Source organism: Puma concolor, chromosome B1 (genome assembly GCF_028749965.1).
Source record: "Puma concolor isolate L17-30 chromosome B1, mPumCon1.1.hap2, whole genome shotgun sequence".
In the NCBI taxonomy this organism is placed as follows: Eukaryota; Metazoa; Chordata; class Mammalia; order Carnivora; family Felidae; genus Puma; species Puma concolor.
Window position 1 is genome coordinate 80,494,534 of NC_141670.1, and position 22,707 is coordinate 80,517,240.

Below are 22,707 nucleotides of genomic sequence, written 5' to 3' on the forward strand. Positions count from 1 at the left end.
CATCTATGTATTATCTATCTATCCTATTGGTTCTGTTTCTCTGGAGAACCCTAATACATAAGCAGAGAAATATTATGGCAGCACAGGCTAGAGGGATATCAGGAGCTTAGTTTTAGATATAGTATGTCTGTTAGCCATTCATTTGGAGATGTTAAATAAGCATGTAGGTATATATGAGTATCTTCCTCCAGATATCCACCTGACACGCTATTTATTGTCCAACTCCCTCCTTTGGAATGCAGGCTCCATGAGAGCAGGGACTCTGCCTGTTTTGTTTGCTGCTATGTCCCCCAAACCTAGAAGAATGCCTGGTGCATAGTAGATGCTTAAAACTTACTGGAAAGGTGAATGAAGGAATTAATGAAAGAGTTAAGTGTTTAGTATAACAAAGTAGGTTGAGAATAGGAAGTACCTATTTGAAAGTTAAATTGCTTGCCTGGCTACTACTAGGGAGAAGTTTGCAACAGGCATCACGTAATCAACATTTTCTATGTAAAACTATGTAAAAATGAAGAGACACTTGCAAGTCTTCTGTAAACTTTTATTTTATACTTATGGGCCACTGCCAATGCAGGGGCCTTGGCCTCTGGCTCATTTCTACAGATCTACTTGGAAAGATGTGGTAAAGGTAGAAATTGGAACTATTCCTGTTAGTAAATCATGGTTACTTACTGGTCCATAAATTAAATGCACATTGAAGTCTGTGTTTTATTCAGAAATCTATGACTCTCTGAACTTATAAAATGCATTTTTAATATGCAAGAGACAAAATATCTTTAAAAAGAAGACAATTGTCTAAACAAAATGATGTGAACTATGGCTTATATTATAGGTATATATCACTGTATGTGATTCACCAGTATAGTAACGGAATTTGACTGCTCACACATAGAGGAGGCCTGCAATGGCACAAGCTGGAACCTGATATCATTTTATACATGACTATGCTAAAATATAGCCCAAAAATCAGCTTAGGTAATTTATCATCAGCAATCTATCTGGTGAAGTCTGATAGAAACATCAGACCTCTTGTCAGTCTCATCAGCACATTGAGTTGAGGAACCAGGACAATATACTACTTCAAAATTGAATGATTTTTGCTCTAGCACAGGAAAAAGTATAACCCCAAATACTGTTTTATCAAACCAACCAACCAACCAACCAACCAACCAACTAATTAAACAAACCCTATTGTCAACCCATGGTGCATCCTCTTTCATGCTGCCTCTCATATTCCATTTGTAATGGCAACATGGTCACAAGGATTGTGAACACAGATATATCAAAACTAAGGCCAGTTGTCATGATGAACAACCACTAGATTCCACCCACTCAGAGTGTGTGCTGTAGTACAACTACAGGGCATTATTATTAGATTTCATTAAGTCCATACATACTGTCACACACATGCATATATCACACACACAAGTATATTCCATAAAGACAATCACAGAAAAATTGGCTAAAAGAAATGTACAGTTGTTTATATATATTTATATACACACAGTAAAAGGTTTTTTGCCGTACTCACAGTCTGTAAACATCTTGGAAAATGCCCAGCAAAAGTCACTGTGGGCCCTTTGAAATGGTGACCATGTGAGGAGCAGGGGTGGGGAGGTGTTTCGATTCATACTGGAAACCCAGGGAAGTGAAGAACCGTAAGTTCATGGTGGCATTTGGGGATAATTATATTTCACTGACATGATAAACTCAGTTGGCCACCTTGAAATTGTTTCTTATATGGAAAAGGGAATGACCAAAAAAGTCTTACTGCCAGTTAACATTTTAAGAGAAATCAAGAGAATATGAGGTGATATGTATAATGTATATAGATATGCCTACATCTATATACATTATACATATATGTATATGTACATCTTATATGCACATACATACACACACATGTTACTATGACCAAAAAAACAAAGTCTCAGTGAAAATTTCCAAATCTTCAAAAAAGATTCAATCTTTTTCTATGAAGTGTGCTTTAGACTTCAATACATTCCACTGAAATTCTTGGGTATAGTTGAATGATTTGTACATTTACATTTTGGTACATGACATTGGTTTTACACAAAATATCTACATTTTAAAAAGATTGGGTTTGCAAAAAATAGAATTATTTGATTCAAGCATTATTTTAAAATTTAACATAAAAATATGCTCCAGATCTCCTGTAATGAAACACCATTAAAAAAAAAAAAATATATATATATATATATATATAGGTTCTTAACAATTCTTTGAATAGCAGCTATTAAACTGCCACATGTGGGTATCAGTCTGTGCTTTAAGTGGCTGTATTTGTTGCAGCTTGAGAATTGGTGTGTTAAAAATAAAAAAAGTGACATGAAAAACATTAACCTAATTGCTCATCTTACTGTCTTTGGCCAATTAAAAAAAAGAAAACCTTGTCAAGATTGCAAAATTTTCATTATGACCAGTTCTCATGGAACATTCCACAGAACTGCCATGGAAGCTGTTAAGTACTCGGAGACTCTATTTTCATGCAAAAGTAGCAAATATCCTTCTGGTTCAATTGAACAGTCTCCTTTCTCCCTGCTAACTCCCAACATTTTTTGGTGCTGAATATAACATGCAGAATATGTAAATTAGATAAATTAAAGAAGAAAGATCCATTGAATTTGTGACTATAAGCCAGTCCACCCTCTGATGTTTTGGAAAGCATTTTTCTGGGGTTGGGGTTGCATCATGGGAGAAGACTTGGAGAAAAGATTTCTGGAAACACAGTTGCTGTGTGATTTTTTTTCTCTTCAACAGACTTTGAAGGAATATTGATTAATGTTTCTTAAGCTGTTTAGTTAATACTGTCCTTATGGCTGCTCCTCTCTGTGTTGTGGTTGTTTTGTTCGTGGTTCTTCCATTGTATGCTTGTTCCATTCATGGGGACCGAAGTCATCAGACTTTTGGACTGGTAACAGCAGCAGCAGAGGCAAGACTGGGAGAAAGAACAGATTCTAAATAACATGAGCCTACCAACCCATTCCCAGCAGAACACAGAGGCCTTGGCTTCCTACCAACAAGGGGGAAATGTCCATACAAATTTGAGGACAGAATGTGAGCCTGAACAGTAATCTAGAGTATGGAGCCTATAATTTCTAGGTAGAAGTTAAACTGTCCATTCTAGTGCTGGAAAAATAGATCCCTTGTTTCTTGTTTTAATTTATTCACCAAGTCAAAGAGGAAGAGAAGGCAGTGTTGGCCTGAGGGAGATGTTCCATGACTTGGGGTAGGCATGGATGGAGAAGAGTCCAGAGGGGCCTGGCATTTCCACAGTGTGCACCATCTGCATGGGGCACCTCATCTGATGTTCATAATGACCTTAGGTGGTAGGTGCTGTTTTCCTCATTTTATTAATGAGGACAGGGAGGTTTAGGGGAGAAATAGGCAGAACTGGAATTAGAACCCAGGACTCTAGATTTCTCCAGCATATGCTACCTTTTTCTGCAGATCAGTCAAAAGACATGTTTAATTTCTGAGAGTTTGTACATTGATTTTTCCTTTCCCTCTAATTAGTATGTAAATTAATCAAAATGATGTTAACTCCAGATTATATATTATCATGACCAGCATTTTAGTCAATCCTTCTTTGGGCAGAATCTTTCTTATAGCATTTCATGACTTGTAAACATTATCAAGTAGACTTCAAAAAGGTGTTGGTTAGAACTTCCATGCCAAGATTCATTTATTTGTATGATTCTTTGGTAAATATATGTTTGTCTCCTTCTAGATGGCAAATTACATGAGGGCAGTCATTGTGGTTTTCCTCTCTTCTCTACCCCTAATAATAATAAACTCATACTGAGAGCTTATTATTGTCTTAAGTGCTTAACATATATTAGCCCACTGAATCCTACCCATGAGATAGATAATCTATAAAATCAGATGATCAAACTGAGGAGGCAGGAGGGGTACCACCTGGACCTGAGTTAGACAGTTAGCAAGTACAAAGCTGTGGTGTAAATCAAGATTGTTTGCTTCCAGATCCTGCAGCCTTGACCTCTACCCTACTCTTCCTAATATGTGCCATAAACTGAAGTTAAACATCCTGGCCAAAGAGAACAAAATCCAGTTAGAATTAACTGTATGCTAAATCATCCCAGGAACTGCAGAAATGACACCTTGGTAAGAAGTGCATGGAGCTTCTGGAGGACGTGGGTTAGCTTAGCTGCAAGGAAGTTTGAAGAACATAAGGAAACTGATTTTGAATGAAATTACATTAGTTCAGATTTCCAGGGCAATAAGCATTTACTCTCCTTGAAGAGGCTATTATTAAATATAGTATTAAGCAGCATTTAGCAAGATTGTTTTTAACAACAGAATTTATATTTTGTTGGAGACTGTGGTTAAAGTCTAAGATAATGAAAAGCATGAATAGGTTTTATGTATTCTATGCAGCCTGGAGCTCACATTTGAGCATTCCTTTAAAAAAATTTTTTTTTAATGTTTTATTTATTTTTGAGATAGAGACAGAGACAGAGCATGAGTGAGGGAGGGCCAGAGAGAGAGGGAGACACAGAATCTGAAGTAGGCTGTCAGCACAGAGCCCGATGCGGGGCTTGAACCCACAAACTGTGAGATCATGACCTGAGTCAAAGTTGGATGCCCAACCAACTGAGCCATCCAAGCACCCCTTGAGCATTCCTTTAAAAAATTTTTTTTTTTAAAGTTTACTTATTTGAGAGAGAGAGCGAGAGCGAGCAAACCTGAGAAAGATCAGGGGAGGGGCAGAGAGAGGGGGAGAGAGAGAATCCTAAGCAGGGATCTCTCTGACTCAGAGCTAGATCCCATGAACTATGAGATCATGACCTGAGCTGAAATTAGGAACGAGATGTTTAACCGACTGAGCCACCCAAAGGCCCCTTGAGCATTTCTTTTTAAAACAGTGTATTTAAAAAAATTTTTTTTTTAATGTTTATTATTTTTGAAAGAGAGAGAGACAGAGAGTAAGCAGGGGAGGGGCAGACAAAGAGGGAGATACACAATCAGAAGTAGGCTCCAGGCTCTGAGCTGTCAGCACAGAGCCCAATGCAGGGCTGGAACTCACAGACCACAAGATCATGACTTGAGCTAAAGTCAGCTACTTAACCGACTGAGCCACCCAGGCGCCCCTTGAGCATTTCTTTTTAAAGCAGCATACTGAATTAGCATATTATTAAGTTAGTCTTTTTTATACCTCTGAATATTTTGTTGTCTGAACTGATCTTGCTTTTCTGACAATTTTTCTGACAATATTGCTTTATTTTTTTAACTTTATTTTTTATTTTTTTAAATTTACATCCAAATTAGTCAGCATATAGTGAAGCAATGATTTCAGGAGTAGATTCCTTCCCATCCCCCCTCCCACAACCCCTCCAGCAACCCTCAGTTTGTTCTTCATATTTATGAGTCTCTTCTGTTTTGTCCCCCTCCTTGTTTTTATATTATTTTTCTTTCCCTTCCCTTATGTTCATCTGCTTTGTCTCTTAAAGTCCTCATATGAGTGAAGTCATGATTTTTGTCTTTCTCTGACTGACTAATTTCACTTAGCATAATACCCTCCAGTTCCATCCACGTAGTTGCAAATGGCAAGATTTCATTCTTTTTGATTGCCGAGTAATACTCTATTATATATCTACATATATATATGTATGTGTATATATATATATGTATGTATATATATATATATATGTATATATATCTCACATTTTCTTTATCCATTCATCCATCGATGGACATTTGGGCTCTTTCCATACTTTGGCTATTGTTGATAGTGCTGCTATAAACATGGGGGTGCATGTGTCCCTACAAAACAGCACACCTGTATCCCTTGGATAAATGCCTAGTAGTGCAATTGCTGGGTCGTAGGGTAGTTCTATTTTTAGTTTTTTGAGGAACCTCCATACTGTTTTCCAGAGTGGCTGCACCAGTTTGCATTCCCACCAACAATGCAAAGGAGATTCTCTTTCTCCGCATCCTCGCTAACATCTGGACAATATTGCTTTATGCTAACAATCTGACTCTCTAGGTAACAGAATATGATTTTAACTTCTCTACTAGAATTAGCCATGCTTGTTGGCTACTTAATATAACCATTTGGTTGTCCTTAAAAAATACGTGCAAAACATTCTTACCTGGAAACAATTTTTAAATTTCTTGCTCACAAAGTATAGAGCTATTGGGTTTATACATGAATTCATGGTTGCCAAGTTAATACCGATGTAATCCATGAGCAGCAAGAAACTAGAACAAAAGAAAATAGTGTAGAATAATTAGAAGACAATGTTTTTAAATCTGCTAGCTAGCATTTATCCCTAGAATAAGCATTTTTCTTGCCCAGGAGCCATTTCTTATAGGTGGCAGTCAGAATTTTTTTAAAGTGCTTGTTTAAATGGCAGTTTCAGTTCTGCAGAACATTTACAGATATACCTGCCACTTGGTTAGCTCAAACCATTATGCACAGCCTCAGGAGGGGAGCCACAAGCCAAGCTATGGCTTGCACAAATTTGGGGATCAGTCATGGGCTATGTCAGCTCAAGAAAAATAATCAACTTGGCAGTTTTAATTTTCACGGCTAATGAGGCTATAGACTAGGTGGTTTGGTAAAAAGTATTATAAGTGTGCAAATTAGGGAAACTCCAATTTCCTAATGAGTACACAGGATCATACCTAAGTAATTCACATCGGTTCTTGTCCATCTCATCATACACGGTTTTCTTCAAAATACGGCTTAAGTGAAGAGGGAACCAGCAAAGAGCAAAAATTACCACCAAGCAGAAAACTGTTTTTGCCACTTCTCGACGCTAAAGGAAAGTGAGGGGAAAAAAAGTACAATAAGTTTAGTGTTTTTCTACCAGAGGAAAGAACTATACAAAGGAAGTTGTAGATAGCAAAGAAAGAATTACTTAAAAAAGAGCCAGAACAGCATACCTCACAGTGCCTCTATCTCTTCAATATTTAGAGTCCAACTTTCTAATCAAGGAGTTGCTAATGATTCTTTTGGGTGGCTGCCAGGAAGGATGGTGGCCTGAAACTGGTTATTAGGGTCAGGATAGAAATTAGATGTCAGGGAAATGGGAACTAGCTGGAGCCGAGCCAACACTGTGGCTGTGTGTGTATATGTGTGTGTGTGTGTGTGTGTGTGTGTGTGTGTGTGTGTGACTATATGGGGGAGATGGTTAGCTAAAAGCCTCCATAATGGGTAGCTAGCATTAATGGCAGCATGGCAGTCAAAGTGACTGAACCTAGCATAATAAAGAAGGAACAAATCTATGAAGATATTTGGAAAACGTAAGTAGGAAAAATTGAAAAGGTCAATAGCAATGTGTTTCCCCCATTTCTTGCTGTTGAAGAAAGCTAGCACTGGGAGTGTTTTGCTTCTAAAATTCTTTTATTAATGACATATAGCTTCCAACGACATCTTGTTTGCAAACAGAGGGATGAGGGTAAAGGATTATCAGCAATGATGATTAGAACAAGTGGGACATGTTGACCCTGGACTGACTTCACTTCGAAGGTTTACATACTTTCGAGTTTGTGTAGACCAGAAAAATCATAGGTTAGGAATTATCTGCAACAGTCATTTGTGTGCATTATGCTTCAGCATTAAAACGCATGCATTTGAAAGCCTAACTAGGAATATAAAATGCAACTCGTCTGTAACTGGGATCAGTTAACGTCAAAATAAAATTGATTGAAAACAGGATTTGGAAGGGTAACGCTGGTTCAACCCAAAGCATATAACATTAAGTATGGGAAGCCTACAATAAACGCACATGATTAATAGAGCCATTTAAGAAGATTTCAAGGCAGTTGTCACAAACTGCTGCTCTAGACCAAAGGACTGGAGTTCTTTAATCTTCCAGAGTTATTGGGTGGGATAGCTGGGATATGGCTTCAGAGAACATATAAGCTAAGCGATGGTTGAGAAAATAAAGAGTTCCAATCTGTAGGAATAGGGGATTATTTTAAAGGGTCCTTTGGTGTACACAGGAAGACAATGTGACCAGAAAAAGAGAAAAGGAGGGTACTGGGTACTGGGGGAAAGGTTATCTCCCTTGAGCACATCCTCAAAGAGGATGATCATTCGAAAGGTAATATGTTGTATGGTAGTCTGATATTTGCTTAACCAATATCTATTCTCCTGTTTTCCTTACTATCAGTCAGAACCGTGATTTTATTATGTCAGCAGGTGAGCCTGGGCTAATCATCTGCATGGCCACCTGACACAGTCGGACCACTGAGATCAAGTAGAAATCATTGTAAGAGGTTTCTGGAAAAGCTACTTAAAAGTGGAGGGTACTCCTTCTGATGCACACACACTAATATGATCTATATTCTTTCCCTTTTTGCTGCCTGGAAATCTGATATAGGGGTAGAGTTGTAGCTACTGTCTTCCAATACTAAAGGAAAAGTCAGCAAAACATCAGACCCCTGGCTTCTGAGTCCCTTGAACACTGAACCAGTGACTTTTTTTTTTTCCTGTGGGAGAAAGAAGAAACCTCCACTTGGTTTGCTCAATGTTATTTTGGGTTTTCTGCTACCGGCATCCAAACACAATCCCTAACTGATAAAAGATGTTGAAAGAATAATACAGAGAAATTCGAGGAAACCGTGCAGAAAGCAAGACCAGAGCTATATAGGATACTAGTTAAAGGGTGGCATGGTCTTTCACTGAGAGCTAGCTCCCTACAGCCCCCATGGAAAGCCTTCCAGTAGGCTTGCTCTCCTGCTGTTGGAAACTGCTACAGCTTTGGGTGTGACAAAGGCAGTGACTACTGTAGGAGGACCAAGTCTTTGCTTTTAATTTCCACTTGGATAAGCCAATCGCTTAACCACCCTTATGCGAACATCTACCCTGCTTATATCTCGGGGTGCTTGGAAGAAATCAAATAAGCAAATGACATGCTCTTTGGAAACTTATAAAATGCTATGTAAATGTGAAGGAGCATCCTATTATTGTGACCAATCCCTATTCAGTTATTTTCAGAGCAGGTACCATTCAGCTTAAACACTCAATCATGGTGCTAATGAAAAAGTCAACACTGAAAAACACTATGGGGTTTTGTTTTTGTTTTTGTTTTTTATAAATCTATTCTAATTAATTACCTCCACTGCAGGAGTGAAACACAGTAATTGCTTGATATATTTTACATCTGGAGCACTTGAAACATTCATGCCTGAACAAAGTCATACTAAATTTTCTCAATATAATTTTCCGTTACATTTTAATAAAAAATATAGCTACCATTTTTATGGCATGTAAGGATTTTACAAAGTACATGTATGCACCTAATGCCTTTGATTTTTGTAATAATATTGATTCATATACAATTATGCCCAATTTATAGATAAGAAGCTGAAGACTCAGAAAAATCAGTACAATAGTTGAGAAGAGTTGCTGATGAAGAATGTTGCTTTTGTATGGTAATTGTAGAGAGCAGATTTACAGGCTTCATCAACAATTCATTATCTTTTGGTGCGGTTGGGTGTTCTTATCCACTTCTCTGCTGAGACAGAGAATTTACCTGTAGTCCTAGTTTTACTCTTTGAATTAATATATATCAAACATTTTCTGGGTACTTACTATGAGTTGGGCTCTATTAGACACTGTACATGCATTAGGTAATCCTCTTGATGTATTATTATATACATTTTGTTTAATTTTTTAAAAGTAGTCTCGGGGCGCCTGGGTGGCGCAGTCGGTTAAGCGTCCGACTTCAGCCAGGTCACGATCTCACGGTCTGTGAGTTCGAGCCCCGCGTCAGGCTCTGGGCTGATGGCTCAGAGCCTGGAGCCTGTTTCTGATTCTGTGTCTCCCTCTCTCTCTGCCCCTCCCCCATTCATGCTCTGTCTCTCTCTGTCCCAAAAAATAAATAAACGTTGAAAAAAAAAATTATGGCACAAAAACAGACACATAGACCAATGGAATAGAATAGAAACCCCAGAACTAGACCCACAAACGTATGGCCAACTCATCTTTGACAAAGCAGGAAAGAACATCCAATGGAAAAAAGACAGTCTCTTTAACAAATGGTGCTGGGAGAACTGGACAGCAACATGCAGAAGGTTGAAACTAGACCACTTTCTCACACCATTCACAAAAATAAACTCAAAATGGATAAAGGACCTGAATGTGAGACAGGAAACCATCAAAACCTTAGAGGAGAAAGCAGGAAAGGACCTCTCTGACCTCAGCCGTACCAATTTCTTACTTGACACATCCCCAAAGGCAAGGGAATTAAAAGCAAAAGTGAATTCCTGGGACCTTATGAAGATAAAAAGCTTCTGCACAGCAAAGGAAACAACCAACAAAACTAAAAGGCAACCAACGGAATGGGAAAAGATATTTGCCAATGACATATCGGACAAAGGGCTAGTATCCAAAATCTATAAAGAGCTCACCAAACTCCACACCCGAAAAGCAAATAACCCAGTGAAGAAATGGGCAGAAAACATGAATAGACACTTCTCTAAAGAAGACATCCGGATGGCCAACAGGCACATGAAAAGATGTTCAGCGTCGCTCCTTATCAGGGAAATACAAATCAAAACCACACTCAGGTATCACCTCACGCCAGTCAGAGTGGCCAAAATGAACAAATCAGGAGACTATAGATGCTGGAGAGGATGTGGAGAAACGGGAACCCTCTTGCACTGTTGGTGGGAATGCAAATTGGTGCAGCCGCTCTGGAAAGCAGTGTGGAGGTTCCTCAGAAAATTAAAAATAGACCTACCCTATGACCCAGCAGTAGCACTGCTAGGAATTTATCCAAGGGACACAGGAGTACTGATGCATAGGGGCACTTGTACCCCAATGTTCATAGCAGCACTCTCAACAATAGCCAAATTATGGAAAGAGCCTAAATGTCCATCAACTGATGAATGGATAAAGAAATTGTGGTTTATATACACAATGGAGTACTACGTGGCAATGAGAAAAAATGAAATATGGCCTTTTGTAGCAACGTGGATGGAACTGGAGAGTGTGATGCTAAGTGAAATAAGCCATACAGAGAAAGACAGATACCATATGGTTTCACTCTTATGTGGATCCTGAGAAACTTAACAGGAACCCATGGGGGAGGGGAAGGAAAAAAAAAAAAAAAAAAGAGGTTAGAGTGGGAGAGAGCCAAAGCATAAGAGACTGTTGAGAACTGAGAGCAAACTGAGGGTTGATGGGGGGTGGGAGGGAGGAGAGGGTGGGTGATGGGTATTGAGGAGGGCACCTTTTGGGATGAGCACTGGGTGTTGTATGGAAACCAATTTGACAATAAATTTCATATATAAATAAAAAAAAAAAAGAAAAAAAAAGAAAAAAAAATTAAAAAAAAAAAAAAAAAAAAAGTAGTCTCTATGCCCAGTGTGGAGCCCAACATGGGGCTTGAACTCACAACCCTGAAATCAAGACCTGAGCTGAGATCAAGAGTCAGATGCTTAATTGACTGAGACACCCAGGCACCCCTATTTAATTTTTTAAAATTTAAAACTGAATAAGTATTTGTACAGAAAGGTACAGATATTATTGCATATATTTTATGAAGACCCAGAGATTCAGAGAGATTAAGCAATTTGCCCAACAACACAGAGCCAGCAAGTATAAGTGTAAAGGTTTGCCCTCTAAAGTCCATGGCTGTACATGTTCTGTTTGCTTCCTGGTAGTGAGGGAGGGGAGGGGAGGGCAGGGAGGGAACCAACAGCAGCTTCCTATTGACATGTACAAATTTTGGGGCTATCCAAAATCTGACCTCTTTTTATGTACCCAGTCCCATTTCCTATCCTGAGTCTTACCTTGGATGGTTTTCTAGTGAGGTTCATCTCTTTTTTCCACTCCCCAAATGCGTGGTGCCTGTGCCATGTTCTAACTAGACTCCTGTCCTCCCACTTGAAATGCCCTCTGTCTTCTTCTTCCCCATCAAACCCATTTATCCTTTACGAACAGTTCGATCTCCCTCATCCATGACAAGCGTCTTTGTGACTTTGTCTTTATATCATCCTTGGCTTTCTACAGCATAGGCTACTTTTACCATATTTGGTGATTCTATTTTCTAATTTTTTCATGTTGTATTTTATTTCTACACCAAGACTGCAAAGCCTGCTAGGGGAGAAAGTCCTATGCCTCTTTGTGTCCTGGCACAGTTCCAAGCCCAGTTCAATTCACAGACACACAAACACACATGTTCAATATACTCTTGGCAAACTAAATGAATAGTTCCTCTCTATTTGGCCCTGCCTCCAGGCCACCTGTTTTACAGGCAGACTCTCTATTTCACCAAAGAAATTCCTAATACTGGGGCGCCTGGGTGGCTCAGTTTTAAAGGATCTGACTTCATTCTGCTCAGGTCATGGTCCCGTGGTTTGTGAGTTTGAGACCCACACTGGACTCTGTGTTGATGGCTTGGAGCCTGGAGCCTGGAGCCTGGAGCCTGGAGCCTGGAGCATGCTTGGGATTCTGTATTTCCCTTGCTCTCTGCCCACTTGTGCTCTGTCTCTGTCTCTTTCTCTCAAAAATAAAAATAAAACATTAAAAAAATTAAAAAAAAAGAAATTTCTAATACTATAACTATAAATAAAACAGTTATAAGACTTTATTTTTAGCAAACCAGGGTAAATATGCTAAATAAATACACTTATTTATAGGCCTTCTGTTGTCTGGGACAAATAAGTCTTGGCCAAATTTTCACGATCTTATTAGGTTTACCTGTTTAAGGTGTTCACTGAGGGCAATTCTCAAGCTTCCGTTCCTTCTGTTTAACATCTCACAGGTCATGAGGGTGTAGAAAATTGCAGTGCACACCAAGGGCATGCAGAAATAGAACCCGAAGAGCCACCAGTCTTTCACATCTTGGTAAAACTGTAGGGTGAAGAAAGGGAGAGAATAGGAGGTGCATTGTAATCGAAATTTACTGGGCAGTGCTCTGGTAGCTTCAAAATCTTCGTGCTTGTAGATATGTTTCTACATTCACACTTGTGGTAAAGGGCTTGGTGGTGCTCAAAACTCAATGGAAAATCCAAAATCCAATGGAAAATCCAAAAATGATCCTGGCTTTCTAGTAGCACATGAAGAAATTGCACTTAAAAATAATCCTGACAAAGATACTTTTTATAAACCGAAATTGGTTTTAATAACACAGTGGGAGAGCCCTACTCGAGAAGAAGAGTTCCCTCCCAAAGCTCATAAAGCATGATTTTGAGATAGATAGAATATGTATTTATCTTTACTTATTGATGAGCCTCAAAACTTTGCTAGTGCCAAGTTTACTTTTGACTCTTGTGGTTAAAGTGTACTTAATGTGAATATCTTGTGTGGTAACAGCGAAGGTTATGAATGGCTTATCTGTGTAGCTCTGGTTACTGGGAGTTAACCCTTTGCCTGGTATGCTTGCTATGTGACCTTGCAGCCAGCCAGTTAGAGCCATCAATAACCATGCCCTTTCTCGAGCTCTTAATACTTATCACCTGGAAACTATTGAGGCAGAGTATCTTATCTGAAGGCCTATTTAGCATTATCTCTCTGTGGGCAGGATTTGTAAATACTAGTATTATTAAGTTTTATGTCTTTTTAAAGGAGAAAATTTAGTACTCTACAAAATGGAAATTAGAAAATTATATCTGCGTTCTTCCTCCCACTAAATTTATCACCGACTTAGGAAGAAATGCTTTTCCTTATACTCTTTCTCCAGATTGTTTATTTACGAAGGATAATGCAGCCTCCTGTATTATCTCAGTTCCCACAGTAAAAAATAATCATGCTGCTCTGTGAAAAACCGGACAGTTGCTGAATATAGAAAGAGGCCCAGTAGGCTACATTTATAACATGTCTATTAAAATAATCTATAAATGGTTCCTGAGGAAAAAAAGTTCTGGGCAGAGGTTCTTAACTGTTTCTATGCTTTGGAAGTCTGGTGAAGACTATAATCCTTTCTGAGAATAATACTTTTATATGCATAAAATAAAATAAGATTACAGTGGTAGCCAATTATGTTGAAACACAGCTATCAAAATATTAAAATTCTGATCTAGGTGTTTATTAACAAATTAAATGAAAAATCAAATGGTGGCTCTAATAACCATCAGAAGTTGAAATAATGATGAGCAGAAATGATATTTCAAGATTATCCAACTGTTATGTTATGAAAATGTGTATTACTTCCATTAGTGGAAATAAAATGGTTCTGCTAAATATGACTGTGGTTTGTTGCCTACATTCATAATAGAAGGAAATGATAAATTTCAGTTAGAAGTTAGTGAAAATCAATATGTAATTTCTTTTCCATTCAGGTTCACAGACCCCTGAATTCTATCCTAAGGTTAGTGCAAACTACACCAAGGGACTTGGTTTATTCAGATCTGTTTATACAAGTATTTCCCTCTCCACATCACACTGTAGAAAGATTTGCGTACTGAAGGAAACAAAACAAAACACAAGAACAAAAAAATCAGAACTCTTTGTTTAAGTGCACACAAACACTCCTTTAAGCGCTCTCTTCACTTGTACCTCCTTCTTCCAGATGCATTGCTGCCTGGGTGTGAATGCCCTAGAAGCAGCTGCAGAAGGTCTGGAAGCTGACCTCTGAGGGGTCTCAGTGGAGTCCCCTGCCCCCTCCATGGCAGAGGCCTGTAGAGAAAGGGGTCACACGTTTCTTTTGAACTAATGTCATCAGCCAGGGTATGGAGGGACCTCCCTCCATTCTAGGTTAGGGCAGAGTTGAGGAGGAAAGAATGGAACACAAGCTGGGGGAGAATGAGTCTGAAAACTTCAGAGTTGGATGGAATCTAAAAAACAATCAGTGTGAACTCATACTTTTCATTGTAATCCCCTTAGGTAGCTAGCTAGTCTTTGCTTGCCCACTCTAGAAGAGAGACTCGGTTGTTGTGAAGTAGCCCATTTCATTTTGTCTAGTTTCAATTGATTAGTGAGCTCATTCTTATACTAAGCCTCTTCTCTTTAACGCTTTTGTCGGGAATAGCTAGATTGCTTATTCGCACTGCCCAAATTCTGATAACCTCCTGCTGCTACTCTGTTTTTCACTATGGACATCGACTTAATAAAAAGGTCAGTAGATAAACAGAAGACCTTAATTTTAACATCGCCAGTTTGGCAGTTTTCATGAGTACTTTTAATTTTAAAAGAAGAATTTCCAATGCAGGAAAACTGGTCAACTGTAAAACCACTAATTTTGTGAATTTTTCAAGTTAGGAAAACATACCTGGGGATGTCTGTGAAGGATTAAATGTGGAATCTGAGCTGCATGAAACCTACATCAAAGCACTAAATTATGCTGATTTAAGAGAAATGGTTCTCCTTTTCCTCCCCAGTCCACATTTGACTAGTTTGGCAAAGGAAATATGCATTTTAAACATGTTTCCCAATACACTCAGTTATGTAATTAAACTTTTCAAAAAAACATTAATGTGGTCAGATATATCGAACAATAACTGAATTTGTTAAAGAACTAAAACACTTTTTAAAAAGTTCTGCAAATTTGTTATTTGTATATTACATATAGAATTTGTACTAATATAAGTACATGAAGTATAACTTCCTACTTTAAGTTAGTAAATCTATCTTTAAAAAAGTGTGAGGAATGTGCATTTCCCCAAATAACATAAAATACATATTAGCATGCCCATCAGATGGAAATTGTTGTGCTGTATTACTTATTATAAAAACAAATAGCACTGTGTATATATATACTCCCCCCCCCCCCCCCCATCTATCTTTCTGAGTAAGTTTGTTTCAGATGCTGAGTTGTTTGGGGTAAAACTAGAGTTGTGTCTACAATTGTGCTCTAATATAAGAGTGAAAACAAAATAGTTGCTCTAATTATGGGACTGAACTAACAGAGTAAGCCACACTGGGCACTGTAAAAATATCAACAAGTCTTGGCGATGGTAAAGTATATATGAAGACCTCCTCTCCTCCCCAATTTCCTTTAAACTCTCCATACCTCCATGAATCTTGATGTGGCATTGAGCATACAGGTTTTGTGCTGTTCACCCCTGTATTCAAAGGGCACCATGACGAAGCCGATAGCTTCAGGGATAGCCAGGATAAAAGAAAGGATCCAGATGGAGACGATCTCAATGGCAGTGATCAAGGGAATCCCAATTCCCTGGACACGACTCCAGGAGGCAACTGCTCTGTACCTGAAAAACAAAAGCAGGGTGGGGGTGGGGGAAATGGAGGCAGAACCTAGGTGTTAGGAAATTTAAAATTTATTTCATTTAAAAAATAATTATAAATGCTAGAAAGATCCTCCCCTTAGCCAGTGACCAATCACTGGAACTTTCCAATGAGTCCTGGATCTTTCTGTGAGTCCTGATGTGAAAAATAAGGACCCTTCTGTGAGTCCTGATTTGAAAAGTAAGTGGAACCATTAAGAGTTCCACCCCTTTGGGAATCAGGTGTCTGGCAGGCCTGAGTCTGAGGTCTTCATTTGGGATTCAGGAAAATCTTGTGATGGCTTATAATGGGGCAGCATCAGATAAATGTGCCTATGTTTTTTATTTTTATTTATTTTTATTTTTTTTAAAGATTTTTTTTTCAACGTTTATTTATTTTTGGGACAGAGAGAGACAGAGCATGAACGGGGGAGGGGCAGAGAGAGAGGGAGACACAGAATCGGAAACAAGCTCCAGGCTCTGAGCCATCAGCCCAGAGCCCGACGCGGACCGGACCGCGAGATTGTGACCTGGCTGAAGTCGGACGCTTAACCGACTGCGCCACCCAGGCGCCCGGTGCCTATGTTTTTTAAGCTGGGGGAAAAAACTGGATGATGGAAGGTGTAGTGAAAGCTGCTGGTACTTGTTAAGGTAACATCTTACTCCTCTCTATATATTAAAAAAAGAAACTTGAAACATTATTATGAAGTGGATCTAGATATCCTTAAATGAATATGACCATAGATAGCTGATCATTTTCTCCTTTCTTCTCTCACTGTATACCTGGTAGTCAAAGAATGACTATCTCCCATTATGGTCCTGAGCTAAAATAGATAAAGTGGAGTTAAAGATATCTTGGTTCCTAATCTTTAGGGTTTACAATCTAATAGAAAAGAAAGGTTCATAGAAAAATGTAGAACATAAATGTTACTGGACAATCATGTCAATCAAAAAACAAACTGGCATTAAGAAATTGTTTATTTTCTACTTTAATATTTTTTGTGATAGTAATCCCATTTCAATGTTAAGTCTAAAGAAAGTTTGGTTTCAGAAAGTCTGTGTTTCTGACCTGAGGTGATGGTCTGGTGCTAACTACTTTTAGGCTTACTATTAAGATGGGACCTGTGACATGGTATGGTATTTTTGTGGCTTCATTCTTGAAATTTTTTTTGCTGTTGTAATGGAAAGTAAACATTCTCTTTTTATAGCTTTCATTAGATAGTGCCAGAAGAAGACTGTAAAACAGACCAAGGCATTGGGGACAGGTGCACATGGGCTTGTAGGGCACATGACTTAATGTCAAAGATTTGTCAGTAAAGCCAAGGCAAACTACACGTTACCCATAATCACTCTTATCACTTATATTTACTGTGCTGTCTCAGTGCATCTACAAGGTACATCTGTGAAAACACAGGTCTTAGGAATTATGCTACCTAGTTCTCCACTGTAGATTAGAACTTATAGTTTGGGTATGCACGACGATGCCATATGGCACACATATAGCACAATTTGCTGAAGAAATATTTTTTGCAAAAGATTTTTAGGATAAATAAGATTGATGTACAATAAGAATCTTAAAAAAAAAAGTCCAGATTAGTTCAGAATTGAATAAAATACAGCTATGCAAACAAACCAAGAAAATCCTTTTACGATATAGCGAAGATTGCATTTTTAAATTTATGGTTATTTCCAGTGGGATAAAGACTGCTATTTATTTTGCTTTTCATTTCTGTTTACTTTTCTTTGTTGCCTTATTAGACTGGCAGCCTGATGTCCAGTAAAAGCTAAAAGGAATGGAGACAGGATGTCTATATCCCGAGGCTGTCAGTGAGTTATATCTATTTCTTTTCCCCTTCTCTTAGATCAACTATCAGGAAAGGTGCTTTAAATAAAGTGCTTTATCTCCTAAGGGAGTAAGGAAGCAAGATTTATTAGGCAGGATTGGAGATAGAAGGTGGTTTGAGAAGGAAAATGTGGTCAATATGTTCTTATGATGAGTATATTCACAAAGCAGCTTCATTTTGTAATATGCCATGAGTCCTCAAATTATTACATGTCTATAATCTAATGTAAATTCAACATTTTAAAATAAATAGAAGTAGTTTTTAGTGTATAGTGTGGCAAACCCACATGACTGAGAATTAGACTATTTTTTATTTGTAATCACATTGATTTTGATGACATTTACATGACATGAGAAAACAATTGTAAGAGTTAATTAGAAATAATCATTTGTGATGATGGGGGTAGGGAAAGGTGTGAAAGATAAGAAATACCGGATGTTCCAAACATAATTTCTATTTAGAATATAATGATACAACACACATATCCATAAATATATTCTCCTAACTAGGTGTGATTATAAACATCCTTCAATGGAGCTAGTGGACACATATGACATTTTCACTTGCCATAGAAAATCTGCAAGTGTAGATTCAACCACTAACAGCTGATATTCCAGAAATGATGTCTACTTTTTGCAATGGTTTCTTCTCTCGCCTTCTACTACATTTCTCCTGGTCTTTCTCCAGCTGATAAGGCTGGCTATTTCTTCTCATCTCCTTGGCTGGAACCTGCTCACTTCTCAAACTCTTAGCATTGGATTCCTCCTTAGTCCTTGGTCCTCTTTTCTATTCTATCAACACACTTTCTTTTAGTGATCCATCCAGTCTCATGGCTTTACTATCATTTAAAATTTCTATATACTGATAATTAATTCCCAAATTTATAAGTTTAACCGAGGTCCCCGCCTCTAGCTCCTGACTTGTCTTTCCAACTAGTTAACTGATATGGCCACTTGAAATCTAATAGGCACTCGAACTTACCCAAACCAGACTCCTGGTCCCTTTCATGACCTCCACCCTGCCCTCTCTTCAGTCCTTACCATCTCAGGCCCAGAATTTGAAGTTAGCCTTAACTCCTCTTTTTCCCTTTGCTATCACACATCCAATTCTTTAGCAAACCCTGTGACCTCTTCCTTCACGATACACCTAAATGCAACCACATCTCACCATCTCTCCTGTTACCATCCCACCTGGATTATTTTAGTAGCTTCCTAACTAGTCTCCCTTCATCCATTTTGTCCTACTTCATTCTATCCCAAACATAACAGCCAAAGTGAGCCTGTTAACATGTAAGTCCCTCACGTCATCCCTCGGTTCAAATCCCCCAGCAGTTTCCAGCCCAGTGGGAATGCCTACTGGTGTTCTCAGAGCTGCTTCCTCATCTGCTTTACTTTACTCAGGTGTAGCTTTTCATAGGGTCCTTCCCTGAACATCCTGTTTGAAATTGCCAGAATCCCCTACAGACTTACGCTGACCTGCTCACGCTGATTGGTTTTTCTCCATAGCGCTTACCAATTGGTCACCATCAATATTTGATTGATGTGACCAATCAAATATTTTATTTATCGTCTCTGTTCACCCTTGTCTTTAGAATATAAGCGCCATGAGGGCAGGCATTTTATATGTTGGTCACGATACCTAGAACAATAGGTGCCAAATAAATATCTGTCGAAGTAAATGTCTTTGTTTCCTGGCCATGCATTTATCTTTATCAGCCAATAAAGCACACTACATTCTGAGCATTTTCTTATTTTTTAAGGCAGCCTTGACAGACAACAAACAAAAAGCTAATACTTTTAGAATCCTAGAAGCAAATAATTAAAAAACCATGAGGGACTCTTGGGGTGATCTTTCTCCCCTTCATGTTCTACCAGTTGGGAACCTGAGGACTGGAGTGTTACTATATCGTCTGCCTCATCTCCTGTGAATGTGGAGAGCCCGGACTAGGGCTCTGGTCTGCCAACACCCAGGGGAGTCTTTTCCCACGACATCACCTTGTACCCTGTCATGTGATATGCCAAAATAAAAGTATAAATTACGCATTTTATTTATGTAAAGATGTTTGTTACTGTGTATGTCTATATATAGATTTCTACATGTTTCCAAGGCCAAAGGCATTTAATGCATGTTTTTGAATTTTTGAGGTATGGCCTGGGATGGTAAGTAAATTTTAATATATTTATTATTGAATGTACTTTAAAACAGGATGAAATAAAACAAATTAAAAAATACCACTTCAACAAAACCTATTTTTATTTCTTCTTATTCTTTGCCTATTTCTATTCTCACAAGCATAATCTAAATATATATTATAACCATATCAATTACAATTTTATTTTTAGCTTTATCTACTTTTCATGATAAAAAATGGCCTTATGCTTCTACAGAAGCATGGCATTTATTAATTTATAGCTACACAGTATAACTGGATATTGATACAGTTGACTTAAATATTTCTCCTAAGTTCACATCAATTCTAGTGTTTCAAGGTTGTGAATAACACACTTATAAATATGTTTGTATATATAGTTTTTTTTTTCTCTTTTTGAATGATTTTCCTGGATTAATTATCTTGAGGGGAATTATTGAATCAAAAGAAGGAAAAGGTAACTGAAGTACTTTCAGTACTTCAGTAATTTCTACCAAGTGCCTATCGATACTTGTCTACATTGGAATTTATTATTTTCCCTTCCATGTTGCCACTTCCAGTAAGTGTCACTTCTACCCTTACCTATGCACATTGTTAATTAACAGCAAATGCAATCATTTGTAATGTTTCTTTATGATTTATGTATCTTATATGATAGACAAACTAACTTCCATGCAGAGGTTTGGAGGCAAAATACCAGCAGGAAGAATTTTATTTTATTTTTATTTATTTATTTATTTCAGCCGGAAGAATTTTTTTTTAATTTTATTTATTTAATTTAATTTTAGTTTTTTTTAATATATGAAATTTACTGTCAAATTGGTTTCCATACAACACCCAGTGCTCATCCCAAAAGGTGCCCTCCTCAATACCCATCACCCACCCTCTCCTCCCTCCCACCCCCCATCAACCCTCAGTTTGTTCTCAGTTTTTAAGAGTCTCTCTTGCTTTGGTTCTCTCCCACTCTAACCTCTTTTTTTTTTTTCCCTTCCCCTCCCCCATGGGTTTCTGTTAAGTTTCTCAGGATCCACATAAGAGTGAAAACATATGGTATCTGTCTTTCTCTGTATGGCTTATTTCACTTAGCATCACACTCTCCAGCTCCATCCACGTTGCTACAAAGGGCCATATTTCATTCTTTCTCATTGCCATGTAGTACTTCATTGTGTATATAAACCACAATTTCTTTATCCATTCATCAGTTGATGGACATTTAAGCTTTTTCCACAGTTTGGCTATTGTTGAGAGTGCTGCTATAAACATTGGAGTACAAGTGCCCCTATGCATCAGTACTCCTGTATCCCTTGGGTAAATTCCTAGCAGTGCTACTGCTGGGTCATAGGGTAGGTCTATTTTTAATTTTTTGAGGAACCTCCACACTGTTTTCCAGAGTGGCTGCACCAGTTTGCATTCCCACCAACAGTGCAAGAGGGTTCCTGTTTCTCCACATCTTCTCCAGCATCTATAGTCTCCTCAGCAGGAAGAATTCTAAAGAGAAACCAGGCATGGTAGATTAAAATATAGCAGTGAGTACTTTCATACTTCTTCAGCAGAGTCTTTCAGTTGGGCTGGCCTGTGACTGCTTGGACTGACTGAGTAGAGCTGGAAGGATGCTTTGTGGGTTTCAGGCCTGGCTTCCGAGCAGAGCAGCGACTCCACCCTGAAGCCCTGGGCCTGTCTCAGAGAATGTAAGAGGTGCTAGACTACATGAGAGGGAGTTAGGCTCAGACTTCCATTTGTTCTTGCCAAAGGGCTAGTCATGTATCTTGGACCCAAGAGACAAGCTGAGCCACGAGATGAAATCTACCAGGAGACCACAGTCAAAGTGACAAGTTGCATAAGAATTGCCCAAATTCCTACCCCACCATATGGTGAGTTTTGTTAGGTAGGTTAGTTAGGTTTTGTTAGATAGGTTGTTATCAAAGAAAAATAATCTGGATTGCTTGGGTGGCTCAGTCGGTTAAGCGTCTGACTTCAGCTCAGGTCATGATCTCACAGTCTGTGAGTTCGAGCCGCGTGTCAAGCTCTGTGCCAACAGCTCAGAGCCTGGAGCCTGCTTCAGATTCTGTGTCTCCCTCTCTCTCTCTGCCCCTCCCCTGTTGGTGCTCTGTCTCTCTCTCTCAAAAATAAAAACAAAACAAAACAAAAAAAGAAAAATAAGCTAGCAAAATTATCCAGTCACTTGATCTTATCAATAGAATTAAGATAAAAGAACAAATAACTATGTGCAATGGGGAACAGACCCCCAAATATAGAGCCAAATGCTCTATAGTCAGCATTTGGCTTTGTCTGTGTCTTGTCCCTGGGTTCCCTCTTCTGGCTCTTCTTACATGTCTTCCCTATTGTCATGCAGCAAAGGACAATCAGAACAGCAGAAGAATAAGGAGAAACCAAGTCCAAGGTCTAAATAAAACCGGTTTTCCAGAAAACCACTTTCATGTTTTGACTTAGGACAAACCTTTGGGAACATCATAGAGACCACTGAGCAATTATGTAAAATGCTGGGATGAAGAACTGACATTGGCTTTTGAGTTTGAGGCTTATGAAACA

At 38.4% G+C, this 22,707-nt stretch overlaps 1 protein-coding gene across 1 annotated transcript in view; it reads right to left on the reverse strand.

The window, feature by feature from the left end:
- Positions 1-527: 527 nt before the first annotated feature.
- EDNRA (endothelin receptor type A) overlaps positions 528-22,707 on the reverse strand; it is a 59,449-nt gene continuing 37,269 nt past the window's right edge. Inside the window, exons 3-7 of the mRNA XM_025921467.2 lie at positions 15,951-16,149; positions 12,701-12,853; positions 6,670-6,803; positions 6,135-6,243; positions 528-2,959 (exon numbers count right to left, since the gene is read on the reverse strand). Coding sequence (XP_025777252.1) covers positions 2,819-2,959; positions 6,135-6,243; positions 6,670-6,803; positions 12,701-12,853; positions 15,951-16,149 — 736 coding nt within the window. The 3' untranslated portion in view covers positions 528-2,818. The remainder of the gene's footprint in view (positions 2,960-6,134; positions 6,244-6,669; positions 6,804-12,700; positions 12,854-15,950; positions 16,150-22,707) is intronic.